General features: G+C 31.2%; 3 protein-coding genes across 6 annotated transcripts; 2 read left to right on the forward strand and 1 right to left on the reverse strand.

Moving 5' to 3' along the window:
• Positions 1-3,667: 3,667 nt before the first annotated feature.
• LOC132909992 (NAD-dependent protein deacetylase sirtuin-1) lies at positions 3,668-11,388 on the reverse strand. 2 transcript variants are annotated; one of them, XM_060965293.1, is made up of 9 exons: positions 11,116-11,388; positions 10,247-10,379; positions 9,895-10,129; positions 9,575-9,790; positions 9,278-9,485; positions 8,988-9,146; positions 8,202-8,478; positions 7,262-8,106; positions 3,668-7,144 (listed from the first exon to the last, which is right to left on the reverse strand). In XM_060965293.1, exons 1-9 carry the CDS (start codon positions 11,261-11,263, stop codon positions 6,669-6,671), a joined length of 2,697 nt encoding a protein of 898 aa, XP_060821276.1. In that variant the 5' UTR covers positions 11,264-11,388; the 3' UTR covers positions 3,668-6,668. The 2 variants fall into 2 exon arrangements, with proteins under 2 accessions (XP_060821276.1, XP_060821277.1); XM_060965294.1 differs by having other exon boundaries at positions 10,680-11,258.
• A 993-nt stretch (positions 11,389-12,381) lies between these two features.
• Positions 12,382-16,499, forward strand: LOC132909997 (mitochondrial import inner membrane translocase subunit Tim23). Of its 2 annotated transcripts, none has more exons than XM_060965305.1 (5): positions 12,382-12,570; positions 14,762-15,011; positions 15,113-15,282; positions 15,366-15,483; positions 16,376-16,499. In XM_060965305.1, the coding sequence occupies exons 1-5, from the start codon at positions 12,498-12,500 to the stop codon at positions 16,383-16,385; spliced, it is 621 nt and encodes a 206-aa protein (XP_060821288.1). In that variant the 5' UTR covers positions 12,382-12,497; the 3' UTR covers positions 16,386-16,499. The 2 variants fall into 2 exon arrangements, with proteins under 2 accessions (XP_060821288.1, XP_060821289.1); XM_060965306.1 differs by having other exon boundaries at positions 12,384-12,570; positions 15,366-15,491.
• A 155-nt stretch (positions 16,500-16,654) lies between these two features.
• On the forward strand, positions 16,655-20,607 carry LOC132909996 (uncharacterized). 2 transcript variants are annotated; one of them, XM_060965304.1, is made up of 4 exons: positions 16,655-16,726; positions 18,613-18,986; positions 19,159-19,375; positions 19,520-20,607. In XM_060965304.1, exons 2-4 carry the CDS (start codon positions 18,661-18,663, stop codon positions 19,727-19,729), a joined length of 753 nt encoding a protein of 250 aa, XP_060821287.1. In that variant the 5' UTR covers positions 16,655-16,726; positions 18,613-18,660; the 3' UTR covers positions 19,730-20,607. The 2 variants fall into 2 exon arrangements, with proteins under 2 accessions (XP_060821287.1, XP_060821286.1); XM_060965303.1 differs by having other exon boundaries at positions 16,657-16,726; positions 18,593-18,986.
• The last annotated feature ends 1,624 nt before the right edge of the window (positions 20,608-22,231 follow it).

A 22,231-nucleotide genomic window follows, 5' to 3' on the forward strand; every position in this document is an offset into this window, starting at 1 on the left:
CATCAGCTTTCGCTTCACTTGTAGCAGTACATCTCGAATTAAAACCTTCTATCCTTTTTCTGTTCCTTGAATTTCGTGTATCGAATTAAAAGCTTCGTTTCAAGTGTCCTACATGCGTGCGAAAATAAAGGCTTCGATTTGCCACAGGGATAGCCGAATAATATTATGTTAATTAAATGATACATATTAATAACAATAATAACATTATTATTGTCGTATCAAAACGAGTTATTTTTATCTCTGGTTGGGTAATTATATATTTTGGAATCAAAGGAAACAACCGAAGTAGAAGAAACAAAAGCACGAGGGAACTTGTTTCCAATTTCTAAGCACTATGTGGTGTAACTTTACTTTTCTCTTCTTTTTTTCCTATTACTTTTATTCTCTACCACTACTCTTCGATAAATCGCTATATCGTTTCTCACTCTCTCTCTCTCTCTTATCCAATCTTCTCTTCCTTGTTGTTTTCCTTCAAATACAACTATATATATTTGTCACTGAGTATCAAAAAGGAAGAAAAGGAATAAACAAACTATCATATAATATAATATAATCCGCAAAACATTGGTACGATTGATGGCAATGATCTCGTATCAGAGGTTCTCCTGTTCTGTACACAATTTTACACAAGACTGTCGGCACACATCATACGTGTATACATATAATAGCTACGTTTCGCGTTTAGCCTCTTCGTTTTTTTTCGTTATAATTTTTTGTTAAAGTGAAACTCGCGACCATTATGCCCGTAAGCGATCGCTGGTTATCAAGGTCATGCGAGAACACTTATGTTAAAATGTAATAAAAAGGAATATGGAGAGAGGGGGGAAAATGTAGAGGAAAGAAAGAACGATAATAAAGTGTATAAATGAGAAGCGTAAATTAATTACTTGGGTGAAACAATACACAACAGACGACGTCGCGAAATCAATCGTTCCAATAAGACCTTCCGTACACGTAAAAGAGGAACATAGGAGAAAAATAAAAGAAAAAAGAGACAATGCGAACAAAAATATGCTGATACGAGTTAATGTATGCTGTAATGATACTACATTAAATATTATGTATAACGAATCTTATTCTGATGAATGAATATCGTTGATTACATTAAGCAGGCAGTGGGGCCGTCGTCACGTAAATATAACTTTATGCGTCCCTAGCAACAGTGCTATTATAATACTATTATTGCTGTGGTGGTAATAATGTTTATTATTATATTATGGTTATTATAACATATAACGTAACTATAGGAAAAGGAAGGTAAATAGTAAACGTCATCCACTGTTTCGGCTGAAACTAGTACGAGTAATAACTATTCTACTAGCTGAACACTCGATAACACATAATAAGAAATGTTCATTTTGATTGAACATTTGAAAATCTTTCTTGACGGGGATTTCAACAAGTGTTCAATATACATAGTGACGATATCGTAATTGAAACGGTACCCTACATACACAGGTGTAAGATTTCCTACCCGTTTCGATAAAAGCTCGTGGAAATTGTTGCGAGAGCTTTCGGCTCGATTAATTCCAGGGAGCGCTTCAATTATTGTCTAAGATATATTGTTATAATAATTTAAAGCCTATTTTCAAATTTGATTTATGATAATTGCAATATACGATACAAAATTATTATATGATATACAACAATAAAGTAAATAAATGAGTAAAATAAATAAATAAATATATATATATATAAATAAATGAATAAACAAACGAATAAACGAACAAATATAAGCAAAAAAACAAATAATTAGAATCAACCCTGCCTGCTGTACATATTCATTATTCTCCAATTGTTAATCGATCTGCAATTCAATTTTACATACATTTCATTCTTCTAACGCACCATTCGACTCTTCTCGTCTACGTTCAACCAAATGCGGTAGAAGGAAAAATCATTTTTTATAATAAATTATTATATAATAATAATAATATCCTTTGAAGTCAGTCTGCTAAAACAAAAAATTATTCGACTTTCAGATATTGCTACTTTCATTCCTCTTTTACTTAATATGTGAGCTTTGATCGAACTTCGATATGTTCTACGTCGCGCCTTACATATGCTTCAATTCCCTGGTTAATATTTTCATTATTCTTTCTTAATAATCAATACAATGACAAGAAGGAGAAGAAGACTAATAATAGTGATATAATAATAATGATGATAATGATGATGATGATGATAATTTATAATGATAATAAATTCAATTCAAGATCGGTTGATTGCTAAGGGTATAAAATTATTGCATAAAAATTAACAAGTCATTTTGTTATCATAAAAAAGTGTTTAATTTAGAAGATAAGCTTACACGTTAATAATACCAAAGAAACAGAAAACTTATAACGTTTGAAATATAGAGAACATTTCTATAACATCCATTATATTAAATAACAAATTATAAAAAAAATTCAAAGTTTCTGCACCTCTCGTTCTTTCGTACCGGCTAAACGATGAATAACTTTCAGAAAAATTGGTTAACATTTTTTAGTTTGTATCAATCTCACACATATATAAACAGAATAGATGCAAAAACAACAATAGTAGCAGCAATGATTGTAGATGATTTGATCTCATATTTTAATTTGAAAGGAAAAAAAGCATATTGCAGAATTCATTGTTCAGCCGAAACGATTGTGGTTCACTATTCTCATCATATAGTAAAAATAATAAATATTTACACGTGACACATTTATACAAAAAGTCAGTACGTGGAAAAGAAGAAATTGGCATGATTGTCGAATCTTTGCGATGTTTCTCTCTGAATCGACAGCGTGCGTATTTAAACAGCATTATCATATGTAAATGCACCACATTTTTCTCCACATCTGTTCTATTTTTGTTATACTTATTTTTTTCTTCTTTTAAATGGCCAAAATCTAAAAAAATAATTACTAATAAATTAATAAATATAATTTTGATGATGCATCGAAAACAAAACAAATGATACCATTAACAACATTATTTACTCGAGAGAAATACAGCGCAATCACGCTTCTAGTCGATTAACAGAGAGAGAGAGAGAGAGAGAGAGAGGAATCAAATTTCAAAAAGTTATGGAAAATTTGTAGTGTCGATTAAAATTAATTTTCTATACATATTTTACGTGTATACGTACATTCATATATACACCGTTTGTGCATTCAACATATTTTGCGTACACGTAAAGTGTATGCATACTGCGTGCAGTATATGTATAGTATATGTATCTTACTTTTTTTTTTATTTATACGTTTCTGTTCTGTACCTGCCTGTCTGCCTGCTTTTTACCTACCCTATCTATTTACTTGCTTGTGTAGCTATCTATAAAATATTTGCCTACATGCCTACCTACTTATCTACCTAATCATATCCTTTTTAGTTATGTATTTATTTACTCTTTATCAACTTACCTACCTACTATATATTTATTTATTTATGTGAATTTTAAATAAATAAAGACAAATGACGGAGGCTTTAAAAAATTCCTAATTTATACTTCTTGCGTATCGATTTAGAAAACAATGATAAATAAAGCTATTTGTACATAGCGAAAAATATATCCTATAAATTTTATAAAACTGACTACACTCTCTCATTTGAATTATTCAAGATGTTTTAGCAAAGTTCAATGTTCCAACAATTTCTCCGTTACATCCTTATATGTTTCGCTAATAAAAAATAAAGCTTCATGCAACATGTTGAAAGTGTATTTAACAAATCATGAATTATCCTTGGTGATATAGTAATCTCATTTGTTTCCTACTCGTGGCGGACATACACTCATTCTCCCTCTCCCTCTCATTTACACGCACACATATTCACGTTTACATATTCGTATACATATAGTATGTATACACTTATATACACACGTATGTGCATATGCGAGTCCAACTACCCACACACGCACATACGTGTATCTTGGACTTTAAGCATAACGCTTTTTTGAACAATTATTTTGTTCTCTAGTAAGTATAATAAATTTTCATATAATTATTTCGTTCTTTCCTAATAAATATGGCGACGATACATTTCAAGAGGGCATCGATTGTGCCTATACATACACGCATGCTGCTACAAGCACATGATCCATATAACAGAAGTAATTTACATTCATTACATCCAATTTCTCAGATATCGTCGCATATTCTTCTCTCATTATTTTTCTCTTTTAATTCTGTTACTATTCTATCATCTCTCTCTATCTTATTCATTCTCTTTCTCTCGTTCATACTCATTCACTGATTTCTTTCTTCATATAAAAATAACACGCAATGCCAAAACTATCCAACATTGCTTTGTACATTCGCCCGTGCTCCAATGAAAAAAAATCAAAACCTAACAAATCTAGACACATTCAGTATGACCTCATTGGGACTAATTTTGCCTTCAGGTTTAATCAGAAACTTATCGCTAAAACTTAAAACTATTTCTAGACTGTATTCATCTTCATCATTAATCGGTTTCCTTTCTTTCTTTCTTTCTCTCTTTCTTACTTTCCAACGCTAAAATTTTACAATATACAGAGCACCTTCCTGTAGTTTTTGAAAATTTTTTTATAATTGTACATACAACACATACATACAAGCGCGTGTACACACGCATACGATTATTCATTCATTCAATGTTATTCCAAACGTATCGATGTACTCTTTTCTACAAGTCTTGTGACATAATTAATACTTTTTGTTCGCATATTCGTAAACATTATCAAATAAAGTATTTAAAAATACATAGTTCTCGAACATCTAACACACGATATTCTTTCGATTTCCTTAACTTACATAATAATTTACAGAACATAAATAATTGCTAATGCACATTAAATGCAATAGCAAAATGTTTAATGATAATAGCATGTTATAATAATATAAATCGTAAGAGCAAAATAATAGTAATAAGTAGAAATAGTTCAAATGTTAAAGCAAATACTAATTTACCATGGAATTTTCTTCCCTTATGTTTCCTTTTTACTAAGAGAAGGAATTGTTCATTGTCTGTTATTAAACTTTCTCTTAAGACGACCGGTTAAATACTTTTCACAAAAACTAATTATGCACAAGTAACAATGCATATATTTGTAACATATTCCAAATTGAAGAGAATTCATTCTTTACAGCTACATCGTTCTGTATTTCTATTTCAATGAGTAAACATTGATGTGCATTGTTTTATCGCATGCATTCAACACTCATTGTACGTATTGTTTCCTTCCCCAGAATAAACCACGTAATACGTTCTAGATCTTCTTTATCCTTCTACAATTGCACAATATTCAGAATATCTATTATCTATTTTTTGTTATATTTACGAATTATATCTCTGAATCAAATTCTTTTCACATATTGGTTCCCAAACTTGTAATATTAGTATGCGACAAAACAAAAGAAACAAAGAAAAATAGAAGAAATAATATCAAATATTATATACAATGTTGAAAGAACATTAGAATATACATAAAGAGAGTATAGTATCTATCGCGAGTGAGTCATGGATAGTTTTACTTTCTTAATCAATTTAGTAAAACCGCAGTTTTTCGTCCTTCTGTTTTATAGACATATTTGCACAACCTTTCTTTTGCATTTTCTAAAGGCTTTTTACAAATTTTTAATTGCTTATTCAAAAATTATCGCAATGATTTATCGTGTGTGTGCGTGCGTGTGTGTGTGTGTGTGCGCGCGCGCGTGTGTGTGACAATGCGAATTACTGTAGTATAACCGTCAATTATTTGCAAATTATTAAATTCACTGAAAATATTTAGTTTGGGTATTTTGAAAATCAAAAAACTGTAAGATATTTGAAGATCTTGTTGCATCATCAATATCAATGATCTTTTTATATTGATAAACATGTTTGTAAAGAAATTTACTATTTAATAAAGAAAAGAATTTAAATCATTGCGCTACGTTTTTGATGTAAATACAAAACAAGGAATCACAGTATTTTCCAATGTCCTGTGACTAGTTCATAGTAAAACGCTGTTTACTTAAAGAAACCGTTAAACTATTTTACAGGGTGATACTTTCGTTAATTAATACAGAGGCAATGCCACCGCAGTGATAATGCCATATCGATTTACATCTGTTATCAAAAGCCAGCCTTTGTCGATCTGATTTGATTTGATCTGTTATCAAAAGTCGACTTTGTGTCAGCATCTAGGGCAGAAATAGCTCTTTCCCCCTCTTTCTGTGCGTACGCGCGCGCAAAAATATGTATACATGAAAAACGAAAACGAAAGTATGTGATTTACGGTATAATTGGCATTACGTTATCATCGAGTTAACTGACGAGAGAATCAGCCTGTACTAAATTACTAACAGATCTTATTGAAAGATAAACATATATCTTATTTATAATTCCCCGTTCTTTTTTCTTTTTGTATGTGTACTTACTACGTTTGTACACGTGTAATGCGGTAAAAATTGCACTTTTCTCCAACTATTTATTGTTTGCTTCATCAAACTTTCTAGTTTGATGAAGATAATAAGAATTGAAACGTTACTGCTTAAATACAATTTACCTTAAGTAATGTACATAACTGTACGAGTAATTTGCTGTTGTTCATTTTATATCTTCAGTCACGGTAAGTATCAGCATTAGTATCTGCATTAATATTCTTTTTCTTTCCCAATTCCAATTTGTCACTCTGGTCTGTGTTAATTCTCAAGTAATAACAAACTTACATTTCTTTAGTCTTCTAAAATATTCTCGTTTTGAAACTTATTCATGCTTCTCCTTTCATCTTCCCTTTTCATTGCTTTTCGTTGATTTTTCTCCTTCTCCCCTTCCTTATCCATCTCCCTTTTATCGTTTATTTCTCCTTTCCCATATTCTTTCACTATTTCTTTTCGTTCATCCTTCTTCTTATTAGCCCCGACTACTTTGTGGCCTTCTTTTTTTAAATCTGGCTTCTCTACTTCTCCCACCTCATCATTGCCATCATCCACTTGTTCTTCTTTCCCTTCATCCTCATCTTCTTCATCTTCCTCTTCCTCCTCCTCACCTTCATCCTCCTCTTCTTCTTCCACGGATGAAGAATCACTATCGCTATCTGAACTTTCGGAATTTATGAAAAGTGAACAATGATCATACTCTTCAGGATCTGAATACACTTCTGCTCCAGGAAATATATACTTTCCAGGTGCCAACTGATAATAGGAATTTTCTGTAAAAAGAAATAGTTGCAACATACAACTTATATTTTTACATATAATGTAAAAATTGTTTTTATGTATATATTGTAATTTTTATATAATTATAAAAGGAAGAAATATATATATACCTGGTAATCTCACGGCAAGACTTTTTCGTACTTTAGAATGCCAATAGTGCCGATCCAATCTTCCATTTTTTAATTCTTCTTTGTTAGTTTTATCTTCTCGACTGTCTACGCTGTTACAACTATCACCTACACCGGAGTCTAATGCAGAATCGATAGAAGCTTGTCTCGGTTTAAAATTCATTTTTTCAATTTCAATAGGATCCATCGTAGAGTAATCGCTATTAATTTTTAACGACGCTCTATTTTCGATGCAATGATGTGGCTTTAAGGTAGAATCTAATAATGTACTTTCCGAGGAGATTTCTATTATCCTTGGAAATACTTGACACTCTTCTAAACTGTAAATTTTCCCGATATCCTTCGATGTAGATTCTACAGAAACGGTATGAAATTTATAATCGACCGAACTCTCTGAAGTATTCTCTGTCTTCGAGGAGCACAAGTTAAAATCTAACATGCAGTTGCTGCCAAAATTCATTCTTTTTGGACTACTTTCCACACTTGACTCGCCTAATCTTCTCTTTGGACTTTCCTCCAACAGGTTGAACTTGTCTTCCATACTATTTGTGTGGTCATTGCAGAAGGGAGAAACGCGCGCATTCATATTTTCCACGTATTGCTCAACGACATTATCATGAACCATTAGACTGTCTTGACTTTCAATAGAACATGAGTCGTGCAATTTAAAATCAGTCTCCATACTATCTCGAGACAACACAGTGTTTGATGTAGTATCTTGACTTTGCTCCCAAGCGTCATCTGGTAAGTGACGCACTGGTAAAAGCTGTGTTGCTTCTTTAAGGATCGTATCGTTCCAGCATACTTCTTTGTAGTTATTCTCCATTCTTTAAAAATGTAAAGATATATATATAATGTAACATTCCTCTTTGCATATATATATATACATATACATACATAATCGCTGATATTTGTTACTTACAAGTGGCAGAGTTGATTTATAATAATGTCACCATCTCCTAAGAGTTCAACATCAAACTTTAGATGTGGCAACGATTCACGATTAATGAGAATTTGTGGAACATGAGACGGAATGGAGGAAGGTATTAATGCTACTGGTCGGACCTTCAATGACGATCCGATTACAATTAAAAGATCACATTCATCTTTATCTTTGGCCATCGCATCGTGAAAAGCATCCGGAAGTCCTTCGCCAAAGAAAACAATGTCTGGTTTCATTATACCCTGTGTCACTAAATCTGTAAATTATAAAAATTTATAATGAAAATTATCCTGTTACTAACATTTCCGTTAGCCGTAGCAGATTGCGCTGTGTGTTTTACTCGATCGTAAACACAGATCGTATCTTTTTAGTTTGAGAAACGTTTGAACGGCGTATCGTAAACTGTACCCCGCAAATCTGGCTAAACAGCACGCACGGGTAACTTGATGCAACTTTTAAAAGTTTACCTTATATGCTTATAAACAAGCCAAGGTTTTACTCGTAGTTACAATTGATGTATCAACTTATGCGTAGATCAGAGTAAATGGCAACATCATTTAGCGAAGACGTATTCCGTTAAGAGTAGATAATGTTCTCTCATGGCCACCGACTCGCGACGCGCTACAGGAAAGACTAATAGCAAAAACTATCACTAGGTAGCTAATTTTCCACACCACAGAGAAATTAGCAATAAAAGACTACAAAATGACCATAGATCACATAACATCAGTCAATGTTATCAGAGTGTCTAATATTTATAATTACCTTTATAATTTTCGTTAAGATTAGTTTCCGAAATGGGAGGCAAAGTATTAACTCGACATTTTGGACACAATGGTATCCTCTGGGAAAATATGTCTTCTCTAATGTCATCAGCTTTCACTTGATATTTACACCTTGTACACGATGCAGTAGCAAAAGAACCTTGAATATCGTGAAAAAATCGATTTAATTCCAAAATGAGATACAAATTTTTGATTGTAAGTACATTGTAATTAGATGATGTAGATGATATAGATTGTATGTACGTGTACATACATATATACGTCACTCACCATGACATTCGATAACATTTACGATGCCTGCCACTTGCTCCAACGTATCGATATTTTGCGAGTAATTTCTTAAAAGTTTCTGTTGTTTGTCAAGCATTTTTATGAACCTATGACAAGGACTAGGTTTAAATTGTCCAGGATATATTTCTCGTGCAAACTTGTAAAATGGTCTTGGGTCTTGACCAAAATAGTTGATGTCAAACATTGCCTAATGGAACAAATGATGATTAATGTAGAAGAAAAGAAATTTCTAAATAAAATTGATAAATCAAAGAACATATTTTATAGTTGCATCACCTGTGGATCTGGTAAATCTGGAAAATCTTGTGCCAATCTTGAGTAAATACCATCTCTACTTCTAAAATCAGGAATTCCACAACTAACGCTTACTCCTGCTCCAGTTAGAACTATTATTCTATTACTATTACGTATCAATCTAACAACATCTGTTAAAGTATTTATATGTTTCAATTTTTGCCGACGTGGTGGTTCTGACATCATATTTATTATAATCTGAAATACATCCAAATAAAATATTGGGTAATAAGAAACGGATATTAAAACTTTCAATGTACAATATATTATTAAATAATATTAAATAGTTTCCTTTTACACACCTTCCAAAGAGTCAGGTCATCGACCTGCTCTGGAATTTGTGTAGAATCCATGAGAAGATGATGTAAAAGATCTCGAGGATCGGCACCTATCAACATTTGCTTCTGAACCCATGAAGATGCATTTCTCCATTGATGATTAATATCACCCTCACCAGAAAAATCAGAGAGTCCTGATAAATCAGATAAATTTGAAACTGTTGATGATACTTCATCCTTCTCATCTGCTGTGTCAATTCTGGAATGTTACATAGGGGAGAGGTAATTTACATTTCGCTGTGATTTGTAAAACTTCAACAATTAATTACAACAAAGTAAATAAAGAATGGATGATATATGTATAAATTAAACTTACGGACAACCAGTGTCGTCACTAGTTGAGTCAATTCGTGATGGAGTTGTCATTAAGTTTGTAGCATCTGGTGAAATAGATGCTGATTTTGACTCGTCGCTTAATTCATTGAATCCACTATCTCCACCATATGTTTCTGTAAAAGCATTAACTATGTATTTCTTTATTACATAAGCAATAAGATATTAAAATACAATTTTCTTTTTTCCTTATTATTTCCTTTAATTTTCTATTTTCCTGCATTAATTACGGTTATAGGAAAAGTAAAACTCACAAAACCAACTTTTTCATATTTTCTTGATTTATCGAACGTAATAATGTAGAAATAGATGTATTTATCCAAGTAAAAATAAAAATCTATTGGTAATAAATCATTTTGAAAATATTCAAAAATTGGCGGGATGCCGTTAAATCGGATAGAAAAGCGCGTAACTACCTATCGTTCATGGATCGTGTATAATGAAATCGTCTATCATGCCATCTGTGAACGTTCGACGAATACATCTTACTATGCACACACCTTTATATCGCGCTGATACTAGTTTTTCTATTTTCACCGAGTGAATTTTCACTTACGATTACTTCTATAAAGAATGTGTTGGGGGAGCAGTTCGAAACAAGTTAATTAACAAATAATTTTATTGGATTACAAAATAAAAATTTAGTAACATCGCAATAATATACTGGATAAAATGAAAAATGAACTACGAAGTTAGATATGCGATATACACAGAAACTGTCATGGCGGCTCTTGTCTTCAGTCAACTACGAATGAACCGATAACCACGGAAGAAAAGCGGACGCCTTCTTAACCGCCATCTTGCAATCTTGCAAATTTCATTAATGAATCGACCATATTTTTATCAAAATACCTTCGAGATCTTCATTGGGGGTATCATGCGACGTCTGACAATCTTGGAAATCAGGTTTCACGCAACTGACGCCGTTGTAACCGATGCCGTCAACTTTTCGTCGTTTTGCTGGGGACGAATATTCTGGCACCTCCGAGCCTGACGCCATTTTCAACAGCTATGCAATGCATAGTTTGGTGCGCGCCCACAATCATTCCCACAACAGAGGTCGCCTGTGTCTTTAATGCTTTTCCCCTCCACTTTTTCGCTCGGTTTACAGAACACGAGATTGCTGATATCTATCTACATAGAAATAGAAGTAGAAAAGTATCAGAAAGAAGAAACAGCGATCGATATGTTTGTTTTACGTTATTCCGATTCTGACCAAATTCGATCAACTTGCTTTTAATTTCGATTCTAATTAAGAACTTTCTGATTTTCATTTGACGACTTACACGCGTATTTAAGTACTTACATTGCATGTTGTCGGAACAAAGTATGTTAGACTTTAATAAAATTATGTTTTATTTTATATCATAAGCATATCATGTTTTATATATATATTCGTTTTTAGTTATTTATATATATATATTCTTTTTTTATATTACTCTGTATCTAAATGTCTATTTATTGTTATTATCTAAATAGATTTCTACAACCACCTATATTTTCAATTATCGACGACTGATAGTTCAGATGTTTTTTAACATAAGTGATAATATATAATTTATATATAATATATATAATAATATATAATATATAAATCACATAATTTTTCTGTTTCTACATTTTAAGATTATTTTAATTTTTCTACACGAAACGTGGATATGTCAAATAATATTTTTTATGACGTTTGATGTGTCTGATAGGGTTATTTAAAATAGGATTGTCAAGAAATAATTTTATTACAAATAAGCGATTAAATTAAAATCTCACTATATGTAACAATAAATAATTTATATAATATTTATGGTTGTTGTTTTAAATTCCTGAACTTATTATCTACATTATAATAATAATTACAACAAGATAGTTATACATAATGTATTGTTATGTTAAGAAAAAATAAAGATAATGAAATAAAAGAAAGGAAGACAATATGAATATAGTTCTTTTCTTCTATTCACATTTAGGTATTTTACATAAATATTTGTTTGGTACGTACCTACAATTTTTTATTGTTATTCCACTCTCTTCTTTTCTCTCTCTTTCTAAAAATATATAATATTTTACGATAGATATCTCTAATCACTTCATTTGACCTACAGAAAATGATTCTCGACATATTCAGAGTACGCGGTTTAAACTAATTTTATGAAGAAACGTGCGAACACGAACCCAGGCCTTTCTTAAGTCTACGAGGTAATAGAGTAAACCAAAATTTAACCGGTCTAACATCGAAAATGATAGATTTACGTGATGAGAATGTTAAAAGTACAATAAACAGTGGAAGATATGGTAATTTAAATATACCAGGTAAGTTAAAAGTTAATAATTCTTTGAATACTAAAGTCATGTATATTATCAATTCACGAATAATGTGATTATTACATTATATTAATATTACTTAGGGAGACATAATTTACATGTAGATTGTAAAATCCAAAGCCAAGTATAATTAATTAAATATGATCGTATAACCTCAATATATAAGTACATACAGTGCTGGACAAAAGTATTGGCACAGCAAGATTGTTATGATACAAATGCTTATAACTATTAAACAAATTGATTTAAACAAAAAACTTTTTGACGTATTTATTTATTATCTATCCTAGTTTATTACATAACAAGAGCAACAATATAAATAAAATAATACGCAAAATAATAACAAAAATATATTTTTTGAACATTTTATGGGTGGACAAAACTATTGGCACAGTAGAATATTTACGCTTATAACTAATTACATAATAAACTTCTAATATTTTGTTGGCAGTCCTTTTCTTTTAAGGACTTCCTTTAATCTTCTGGGCATCGAGTGGACTAATTTTTTAGTGAATTCAGGTACAATATTGCTCCATTCCTGCAGAAGAACTTTCTTCAGTTCAGACTTGCTTGTGATATTATGTTTCCTAATTCTTTTTTCCAATTCGTTCCACACGTGCTCAATGGGATTCATATCGGGACTTTGAGGTGGTGTGTTTAATGTGTGGGCAGTATTATATATTATCCACTGACGAACAATATACGCCATATGTTTAGGATCTCGATCCTGCTGAAAATAGAAATCCCTGGGGAGGTTTAATTTTTGAGTACTTTTCAAAAGATTTTGCTTGAGTATATTTAAATATACATATTTATCCATTATCTCATCAATGAATATAAGTTCTCCTACACCCGATGATGCCATACATCCCCACACCATTAAACCACCACCCCCATGTTTCATGGTGGCTTGCAGATTCAGTTCGTCCATCTCTGTGTTGGGTTTTCGCCATACTAATATTCTGCCGTCAGATTTAAAAATATTAAACTTACTTTCATCTGAAAACATGATCTTTTCCCAAAAATCAGTATCTTTCGTAACAAACTCTTTCGCGAATTCCACTCTTTTCTTTTGGTTTATTTTACTGATGTAGGGCTTTCTTCGTGCTGCACGGGCAGAATAACCGGCATCCTTCAATACCCTACGTACAGTTTTGGTACTTACTTCTTTTTCACACTCAGCTTTTAACATCGAAGCAATTTCAGTCGAATTAGTTTTTGGATCCTTCTTTACAATATTTACGATTTTCCTTTTTTCTCGAATTGTTACCTTAGAAGGGCGACCACTCCTAATTTGATTCTCTAGATTTTCTTCACTTTTAAAGCGTTTTATGACTGAACGCACAGTAAAACGACTTCTGTTTATGATTTGTGCAATTTCGTTGTAAGATTTATTCATCTTATATAAATTTAATATTAAAGAATTAGGAAACATAATATCACAAGCAAGTCTGAACTGAAGAAAGTTCTTCTGCAGGAATGGAGCAATATTGTACCTGAATTCACTAAAAAATTAGTCCACTCGATGCCCAGAAGATTAAAGGAAGTCCTTAAAAGAAAAGGACTGCCAACAAAATATTAGAAGTTTATTATGTAATTAGTTATAAGCGTAAATATTCTACTGTGCTAATACTTTTGTCCACCCATAAAATGTTCAAAAAATATATTTTTGTTATTATTTTGCGTATTATTTTATTTATATTGTTGCTCTTGTTATGTAATAAACTAGGATAGATAATAAATAAATACGTCAAAAAGTTTTTTGTTTAAATCAATTTGTTTAATAGTTATAAGCATTTGTATCATAACAATCTTGCTGTGCCAATACTTTTGTCCAGCACTGTACATATGTATAGTATGAGGCGATATGTACTGCCGTTTTTTTATTATATTTTTTTATAATATTTCATATCTGTTCATACGTGTAGAATTTATGTAAATACTCGTGATGTATTTTCAAAATGAAGTCGTTAAATAAATTTGTTATATCGGAGATAAACAATTGAGTATTAAAAGAAAACAGTAATTTCAATATTATGTATAAATAAAGTATTTTACAAAATACTGGAAGAATATTTGTTTTATTTAAAATTTGTATAGTGTCATATGTATAGTTAGATATTTCATATTAATATCAAAGTCAAAGGTGTTTTGTAATATGTTACATCATATTTACCAGTTAAGTCGCAACAAGGATTAGCACCACTTAGTCCATATTTAAACTTTGATCCTGCGTATCTTCCTCCAAGTCAGCCAGAATACATATTTCCTGAGGGAGCTGTAAAACGAAGAGGAAGATTTGAATTGGCTTTCACTCACATTGGTGCAGCATGTATCACAGGAGCTGGTATTGGCGGTGCAACTGGTTTATATAGAGGAATTAAAGCAACATCATTAGCTGATCAAACTGGCAAGCTTAGAAGAACTCAGTATGTACTTTAATACTTTTTTGGTATTAGTAACATAGATAGTTTTATATTATATGTACCATGACATATCAACAAATTGTATATAATTCTTTTCTTGGTAGATTAATCAACCATGTTATGAAAAGTGGTTCGTCGTTAGCAAACACGTTTGGAATAGTGTCTGTAATGTATAGTGGATTTGGTGTGCTGTTATCTTGGGCCAGAGGTACGGATGATTCCTTGAATACTTTAGCAGCAGCAACTGGGACAGGCATGTTATTCAAATCTACATGTAAGTTTCATTTAAGTAATATTTATGTGGCTAAAAAAGATTAATCTATCGAAAGTGTGCAAATGATTGATTAATTGTTTCAGCTGGCTTGAAAAAATGTGCATTAGGTGGTTGTGTAGGACTGGCAATAGCATCTGTATATTGCTTATGGAATAATCGGGAAGCCTTACAGGAATTGAGGCACCGCAACGTAAATCCGGCGTAAGACTGTGTGTAACACCAAAACCTCTGGCTATTCCGAATATTTTCCTTATAAAGGTTTTAATTTCATAATAGTACTAACAAGGAGATGACATGAGATTTTACATTCTGTAATTGGTATAAATTACATAAAAACAATATTTTTACGGGCATTGCCAACGATGATCAATTTTACCATTCCTGTTTTGGTCAAAAACGTTTAAGCTTTATACATTTAGTATATTGTCAGAATATTTTTAAATATTTATCGCAAAAACCTTTATATGTTCTTATATTTCTTGTGCTCTTTGTTTAAGTACTATATGGCTTTAGTGATTCAGAAAACAATCAATTTTTCATTACATTAATTACGAACAATATCCTTTAAACCTCATCTTTATTTTAACATGTACCAATTTCGTATATAAAAGTAATTCTACTTATTTATTGTTCTTCAAGTTTGTATCGTATCATTGAGTGAAATTGTTATTTAATATATCAATCCATCTGAATATATAATAGTGAAAATAAATTATGTTCGCTTTCATGTATATCTGTAAAAAATCGTCTCAATAAGTGCTTATGCCCTTTTTAATCTTAGTTTCACAAAATTGCATTTGTATTAGTGATTTTTATTATATTCTGTTTCCTAGAAAATTATATAATTTCCTTTTGTTAATTTATCAAAAGTAAAAAAAAGAATTTAAATGAAAGAAAGGAAAGAAACCAGAGATGAAATAATGGAAGCAAAAAATAAACTGATTGAATAAAACAAATTCTATTAGTATTCTTCATAAGATTGTTCCATTTTAAGTATCCTGATAACACGTATTGCACGATTAATACAACCTAAACAATCGTAATGTTATTGGGCATATCCTACTCACACATTTTCCTTTACTTTTTTTTACAGATCTAAATGAACTATGAGGAAGAAGATTTTGAGCTACTAGAAATTTGCACAACGAAAATGATTTGTTTGTACATAGAGAAAATCATGTTGGACAATTTTATAGAATATAAACAGTTTAATGAAATATGCCAAATTAATCTACAATACAAATAATATAATATATAATGCAACATAGTTGTTATATGTATGTGTGTGCGCGCGCATGTGTTTTGTATATATAGAAATTATAAGTGTGTGTGTGTGTGTATATATATAATTATATATATACATATATATAGTTTTAGATTTATATCAGCAATACCGACAGACTGTACAGTTTACGTGTGACATCTGGATTACTATCATATATCGGTAAGGCACGATAATCTTATCAAAGTTTATCTTCATGTTCTCAACCATTCTCGAAAAACAGAGAAAAATTTAAGTGAAAAAAGAAAAATCGAGAGAAGTAACGACTGATCGTTCAAATTATTTGTTAATTACTAAATCAGCTCAAATTTGATCACTATTTCAACAGAAATGGTATCATTAGTAGTGTATGTAATATAGACGTGCGAGTTTCGATTGATAATGAAAAAATCGGTAAAAGTACGAATAGTAAAACGGAAATAAAAATTTAACTCGTTTTCCCGATTTGCATTATTGCACATTGGAATCGATCATTTCTATAATGCCGGTTAAAAATATTATACGGGACGTAAACATTTATTGTAAAAGGTAAATATTTGATCTTTACTCGGTACGCTCTTTGACGTTCGTATAGATATTGCACCGATAAGTGTATTAGTGAAAATTCACGGCTTATTTGAACAAGAAACACGCGATATGTTTATAGCATGAACGCTTACATGAACGCTTCGATGTGAGCCAAAGTTGTTCGAATCAGTAAGGAAGCAATATTTTATTAGAAAAATATATTTTGGAACTGAATAACCTTTTAAGAGAAAGAAAAAAGGAGGTATTCTTTCATAAAGTGCTACGACGTTTCAAAAAACTTCATCATTGAACTATTATCAACTTTAGTAAACTTGGGTAAGGGATTGTATAATACATAGCGCTAAACATCTCCTTCCATCGCGCTACAAAAATATCTCATTGTTGAGAAATAGGTGTAGATGTGCATTTGGTGCATAATTATGACCGAATACATCGATGGAACACATGCATGGTATAAAAACTGCAATAAACAAGTTTAATCACGAATTTGCATGGATCGGATGAATTGTTCCGAGATATTCTTTAATTCGTCGAACATTCATTTTTACGTAATTTTACTTGATTTGTATTATAAAAACAGGACTAATATATGTAACTTGATTGTTCCGTTTGCTCGTTTATCAAGAAACGCTAATTACTACGTACATTAATAGACAAGTTTAGATAACGTTATTCTATTTCATATTGTTTAAGGTAAACATTGAAAAGTTGTCGATGAATCATTATTACGAAAATAGTAGTAGTCGGGAGGAAATGGTAGTAGTTATGAAAATATTTACTTTGACGAACAGACAACCAATCGTTAACACAATACTTTACATTTGTACCCGCACGTTTGTATTGAAATTTCAGAAAATGTTAGTTTCGCAAAATTGCTATCGTTAGTTAATAGTATAGGTTCCTTGTTTTTCTTGTTATATTACATTTTTCATCAGAACGTTATTCTCCGCTTTTCCTTCGTATCAATGTCCTTTTCTCTTTTTCACAGTGTTCTTACTTCCATTTCTATTTGTCTGTTTCTTTCTTATTCGATTATTTAATAATTTTTCGAATTTATTTTTCATATTTTTTATTATTTGTGATTTTCAATATAGCCAGTATATTTTATATATTTTAGTTTGTCGTACTGTAAATCAATCGAAAAAAGCAAGAGGGTATGGTTTATCAAAGAATATTCTATAATTTTGCGTGTACTGATTTCGATCATATTACATTATTTAAGACTAATATTTGAACAATAAATATCAAGATTAAAATTAAAATCGTATACACATATACACATGTACAGGTATATGTATACGTACATGATATAATGATGAGAAATAATGAACACAAACAAGTGGTAGCGAAGAAAATCATGAATCACAATGTAAACCTATAGTAATAATAATAAAATCGTATAATCTATATTCAAGTCAGAATTACAATGATTAAAACGATAAAATCGAAGAAGAAGGGAAATATCAAGTTATTTGATACAATATCTATATTAATTCTTAGGTGACATTTGTTTCCTATAGAAGAAGAAGAAGCAGGGAGAAGAAGAAGAGAGAAAATACATTTATAAAATGTTGCAAAAGAAAGTTGAGCGATTTCTCAGTGTGCTGTATATTTCCAGTGTAATTACATCGTTTACATCGATGATTTGCATAGCCATCCTTTGGAAACACTGGACATTCATTTTGGATGTTTGTATTAGCATCGATTGCGGTTGTATATTATACTCTAAAAACACCTTCAGTACTTTTGTGGGGGGTAATGGAAACCTCTGCAAATTTGGTGTATACGGCTTGGTACCAACGGCTGTACTGAATTTATGTCTTGCCGGATATCATGGATATAGAGGTTATTTAAGGAAGGAATCAAATGTACGAACCAACAATGATAATAGCAGGTACGATTAGAAAGAGGACTGAAATTGGTCATATTGAGAGTTGAACTCTTCGTATTTTTACACAACTTTGCATAAAATTTGTTAGATATCCGTTAATATGAATGTATCAAATAAAATCGTATTTGCTAATAGTATTGTTCAAAATTGGATCACTATATTTTCACATTCACAGAGTGTTCGAAATCAGAGAGCCATCAACAGTAGAGGAGAGACCCAGACAAAGAGTAACGGCGTACCAAAAATGGATGCCTTTTGTCTTTCTTGCGATATTACTTGCCTGTTTATCATTGTCTCATGCAATAATAGTAACTGATGGTTATTTTCAAACTTGCGACCATTATAGGGTTATGCTGATACAAATTTTAGGTTCAACTGGACGCGAAGCCGAGGTACGTCTTGATATTACCCTAGCATGAAAGTCTAGTTAAGCTAACAATATGATGTATTTATTATATATATAGTTCCTTTTTTCACTTTTGTATCTTCGACCCATCTCTATAGCACGATTATTTCATTTTTCCTTCTTTTTACAGGTTATTCACCGTAGACTTTCTTGCGGAGCAATCTTTGATTTTATGGATTATTTACAGCCGAATGACTCCGCCTGGAATCGCGCTAAACCGCCTGACTCTGGTGTCATGCTTCGATTAGCTATTGCTTTTACTTGGTACAATTTTATTTCTTGGACGGTCGCCTTCATGTTATACTATATCATGGCGCGTAGAAAATTGTGCTTTTTTTGAAATTTAACAACAACTTCCCAATATCGCGAATCTCGCTTAATTAAATTTTAAATGATGCACGCGCACTCCTGTTCATTCGTTGACGAGATATCGATAAATAATATGAAATAATATACATGTTTTTATTACATTTTTATACATATTTATAAAAACAAAAAAAAATCGTATCTTGTTTTTTTTAATATTATGTCGACTATCATATTTTCCGAGACTGTGTTAAGTAATATATGCAATACTGCGATACCTGTCGTTTGGTTTCACTTGTGTTTATTTTATGCACTCGTTCGAGTATTATTTTAAGTACAGTACAATCTACTAAAGTCTGCTACAATTTAATATGTATATAGTTTGTAATCATCTCTCTTTACTTTTTGTAGCTACATAACGAAACATTTTACTTATACATTGTATGGTCGTTGAAATCATCTTACGCATAAATAGGCATGTATCATTACTCTAAAAACATTACGAAAATTGTTTAATGAAACGAATAAACCTTATGGTATTTGTGTTTTTTCTTTCTTCAACACCTTTTCTTTGATTAAAATAAAGGAAGGTAAGAGAGGGAAAAGTCATACAATTCTATATTCGGTGTTTTTTATCTTTTCTCGTTGAAGAAAACTGCAAATATTTTATCTTTGTCTTGTGTCTTCAATTACTCTTAAATTGTAAAAAGGGCAGTAATAGTAAATTTTGTTCAATCGCCGTTTTCAATTTTGTCATTGCCGTTAAACAGGGAGAAAAGCTACGCGATATTATACACACATAATGGCTCACGAAAGTATCCGAACGCTTATATTAGCGAACTCCAAGGAAAAATATGAGGATTATAAAATGTTAAATATCATAATTGAATAAAGATCGTATACAAATAAGAATTTGGAAGATTATAAGTTTCATTTATTTACTTTTTTATTCCTAAATAGTAAAGCTATGGATAAAGCACAAGATATATGTATATATAAATTTATAATTATATAAAGTGTAAAATTACATTATAATAAATATAAAGTATTTGGATGTTGCTATATTCATCTAATAATAAAAATAGATGTGGTTCGACTATATGATTGTGTCCGAGTATAACATAGAGATAGAAAAAATCTTGTGGATTGGCACGGGGTCAAAGGAGGTACTGTTCTCTATCTATATTCTCTATGTATATGTGATACTTTTTACCAATACGCGTACTTAACTTCACAATTGTATTGAGTGTTGAAAATAATCAATAAAGTGAGCATTCCTTCCAAAGGACTTCTTTCCATCTTTGTGCAGTAGGTTGGCTTCTTTCGTTAAAATCAATGAGATTTACATTTCTTTCGTTTGCCAACTTAGAATGTCACATAAGCAATATAGATAGCAATGCGTGACGATTGTTCATAGAGAGTAGTAACCTCCTTTATATCTGTTCTATCCCGGAAGTAAATTTTTGAATCCTGAGTTTCGCTGTTAAAGGATAGTATATGTAAGTAAAATACATATAATAATAAGCATTTTATAGCTTAAAATGAGCAATGAAATTATTTACTAGTAGATATCAGCGGAGATCTAAGTTACTTTCAAACGTAGTAGTATCACTGCTACATTTTGACACCATTTGAATAGTAAATAAGAAAGTAAATGAAAAGTAAGTAAATAAGTAAATGGATGAATATGATTTAAACGTCGTAGGCATAAATGTGAATTGGTCGTAGTCGATTATTTAAAATCTATGTATTGCGACTGTACTCGTTATATTGTTTACCTCCTTATCGAAGTATAATATTTATATATGTTTATAGTAAACATTCTTATGTCTTTGCTCGTCCTTCACCTTTTCGTGTACTTGTTCTTTTGTTTATTTCGTTTCTGCGATACATTTTACACTGATTTTGCTTCTATCTTACAGAAGCGTGTTTATAGTAAACACACTTATGTCTCTGCTTGTCCTTCGTCCTCTCGTTTGTTTATTCTTTCTTTTATTTCGTTTTCATGATACGTTTTACACTGATTTCGCTTCCATCTTACAGAAGTGTATTTATTCTTTCGTTTATTCGTGTTTTACGATACGTTTCATATTAATTTCGTTTCGATCATATCTTTCATTGATATTTATGCTTCCTATTCCTTTAATATTGAAGAACAAAATTTATCGACATTTCTTAAACTTTCATTCCTATATACAGGGTGCTCGGCTACAGGTGTCAGGAAATTTAAAGGGTGATTTTTGAAGTCGAAATAAGACGAAAATTAAAAATAAAATATTGCGTTTCCGGCTTTGTTTTTTAATTATTGACAATTAAAAATCGGTCAAAATGCCCCTGCACGCAAGTAAACCTCCTTACACAAACGAAAGGAAGTCGACCTAAGCAGCGAGGCACACAGTAATCCTTAATCTGTATAATATATGGGTAACTTACTTTGTACAAATCGTAAAGAAGAAGGCCATGGTATTCAGAGACGTAAACCGTGATTGTCCTGTCCGCGAATGTCCACAGCAAAATCACACACGTACTGCTATTT

Source organism: Bombus pascuorum, chromosome 8 (genome assembly GCF_905332965.1).
Source record: "Bombus pascuorum chromosome 8, iyBomPasc1.1, whole genome shotgun sequence".
NCBI classification, from domain to species: domain Eukaryota; kingdom Metazoa; phylum Arthropoda; class Insecta; order Hymenoptera; family Apidae; genus Bombus; species Bombus pascuorum.

What these genes read in the sequence shown, in the direction of transcription:
- LOC132909996 (XM_060965304.1), top strand. Translation starts at nt 18,661, where the DNA reads ATGTTGCAAAAGAAAGTTGAGCGATTTCTCAGTGTGCTGTATATTTCC. An exon ending in ACCAACAATGATAATAGCAG is followed by an intron (nt 18,987 to 19,158) that starts GTACGATTAGAA and finishes TCACATTCACAG; the next exon opens with AGTGTTCGAAATCAGAGAGC. An exon ending in CAACTGGACGCGAAGCCGAG is followed by an intron (nt 19,376 to 19,519) that starts GTACGTCTTGAT and finishes TTCTTTTTACAG; the next exon opens with GTTATTCACCGTAGACTTTC.
- LOC132909997 (XM_060965305.1), top strand. Translation starts at nt 12,498, where the DNA reads ATGATAGATTTACGTGATGAGAATGTTAAAAGTACAATAAACAGTGGA. An exon ending in TGGTAATTTAAATATACCAG is followed by an intron (nt 12,571 to 14,761) that starts GTAAGTTAAAAG and finishes CATATTTACCAG; the next exon opens with TTAAGTCGCAACAAGGATTA. An exon ending in CATGTTATTCAAATCTACAT is followed by an intron (nt 15,283 to 15,365) that starts GTAAGTTTCATT and finishes TAATTGTTTCAG; the next exon opens with CTGGCTTGAAAAAATGTGCA.
- LOC132909992 (XM_060965293.1), bottom strand. Translation starts at nt 11,263, where the DNA reads ATGGCGTCAGGCTCGGAGGTGCCAGAATATTCGTCCCCAGCAAAACGA. An exon ending in AAATGTTATCGAATGTCATG is followed by an intron (nt 9,147 to 9,277) that starts GTGAGTGACGTA and finishes ACGATATTCAAG; the next exon opens with GTTCTTTTGCTACTGCATCG. An exon ending in TCTTGCCGTGAGATTACCAG is followed by an intron (nt 7,145 to 7,261) that starts GTATATATATAT and finishes TTCTTTTTACAG; the next exon opens with AAAATTCCTATTATCAGTTG.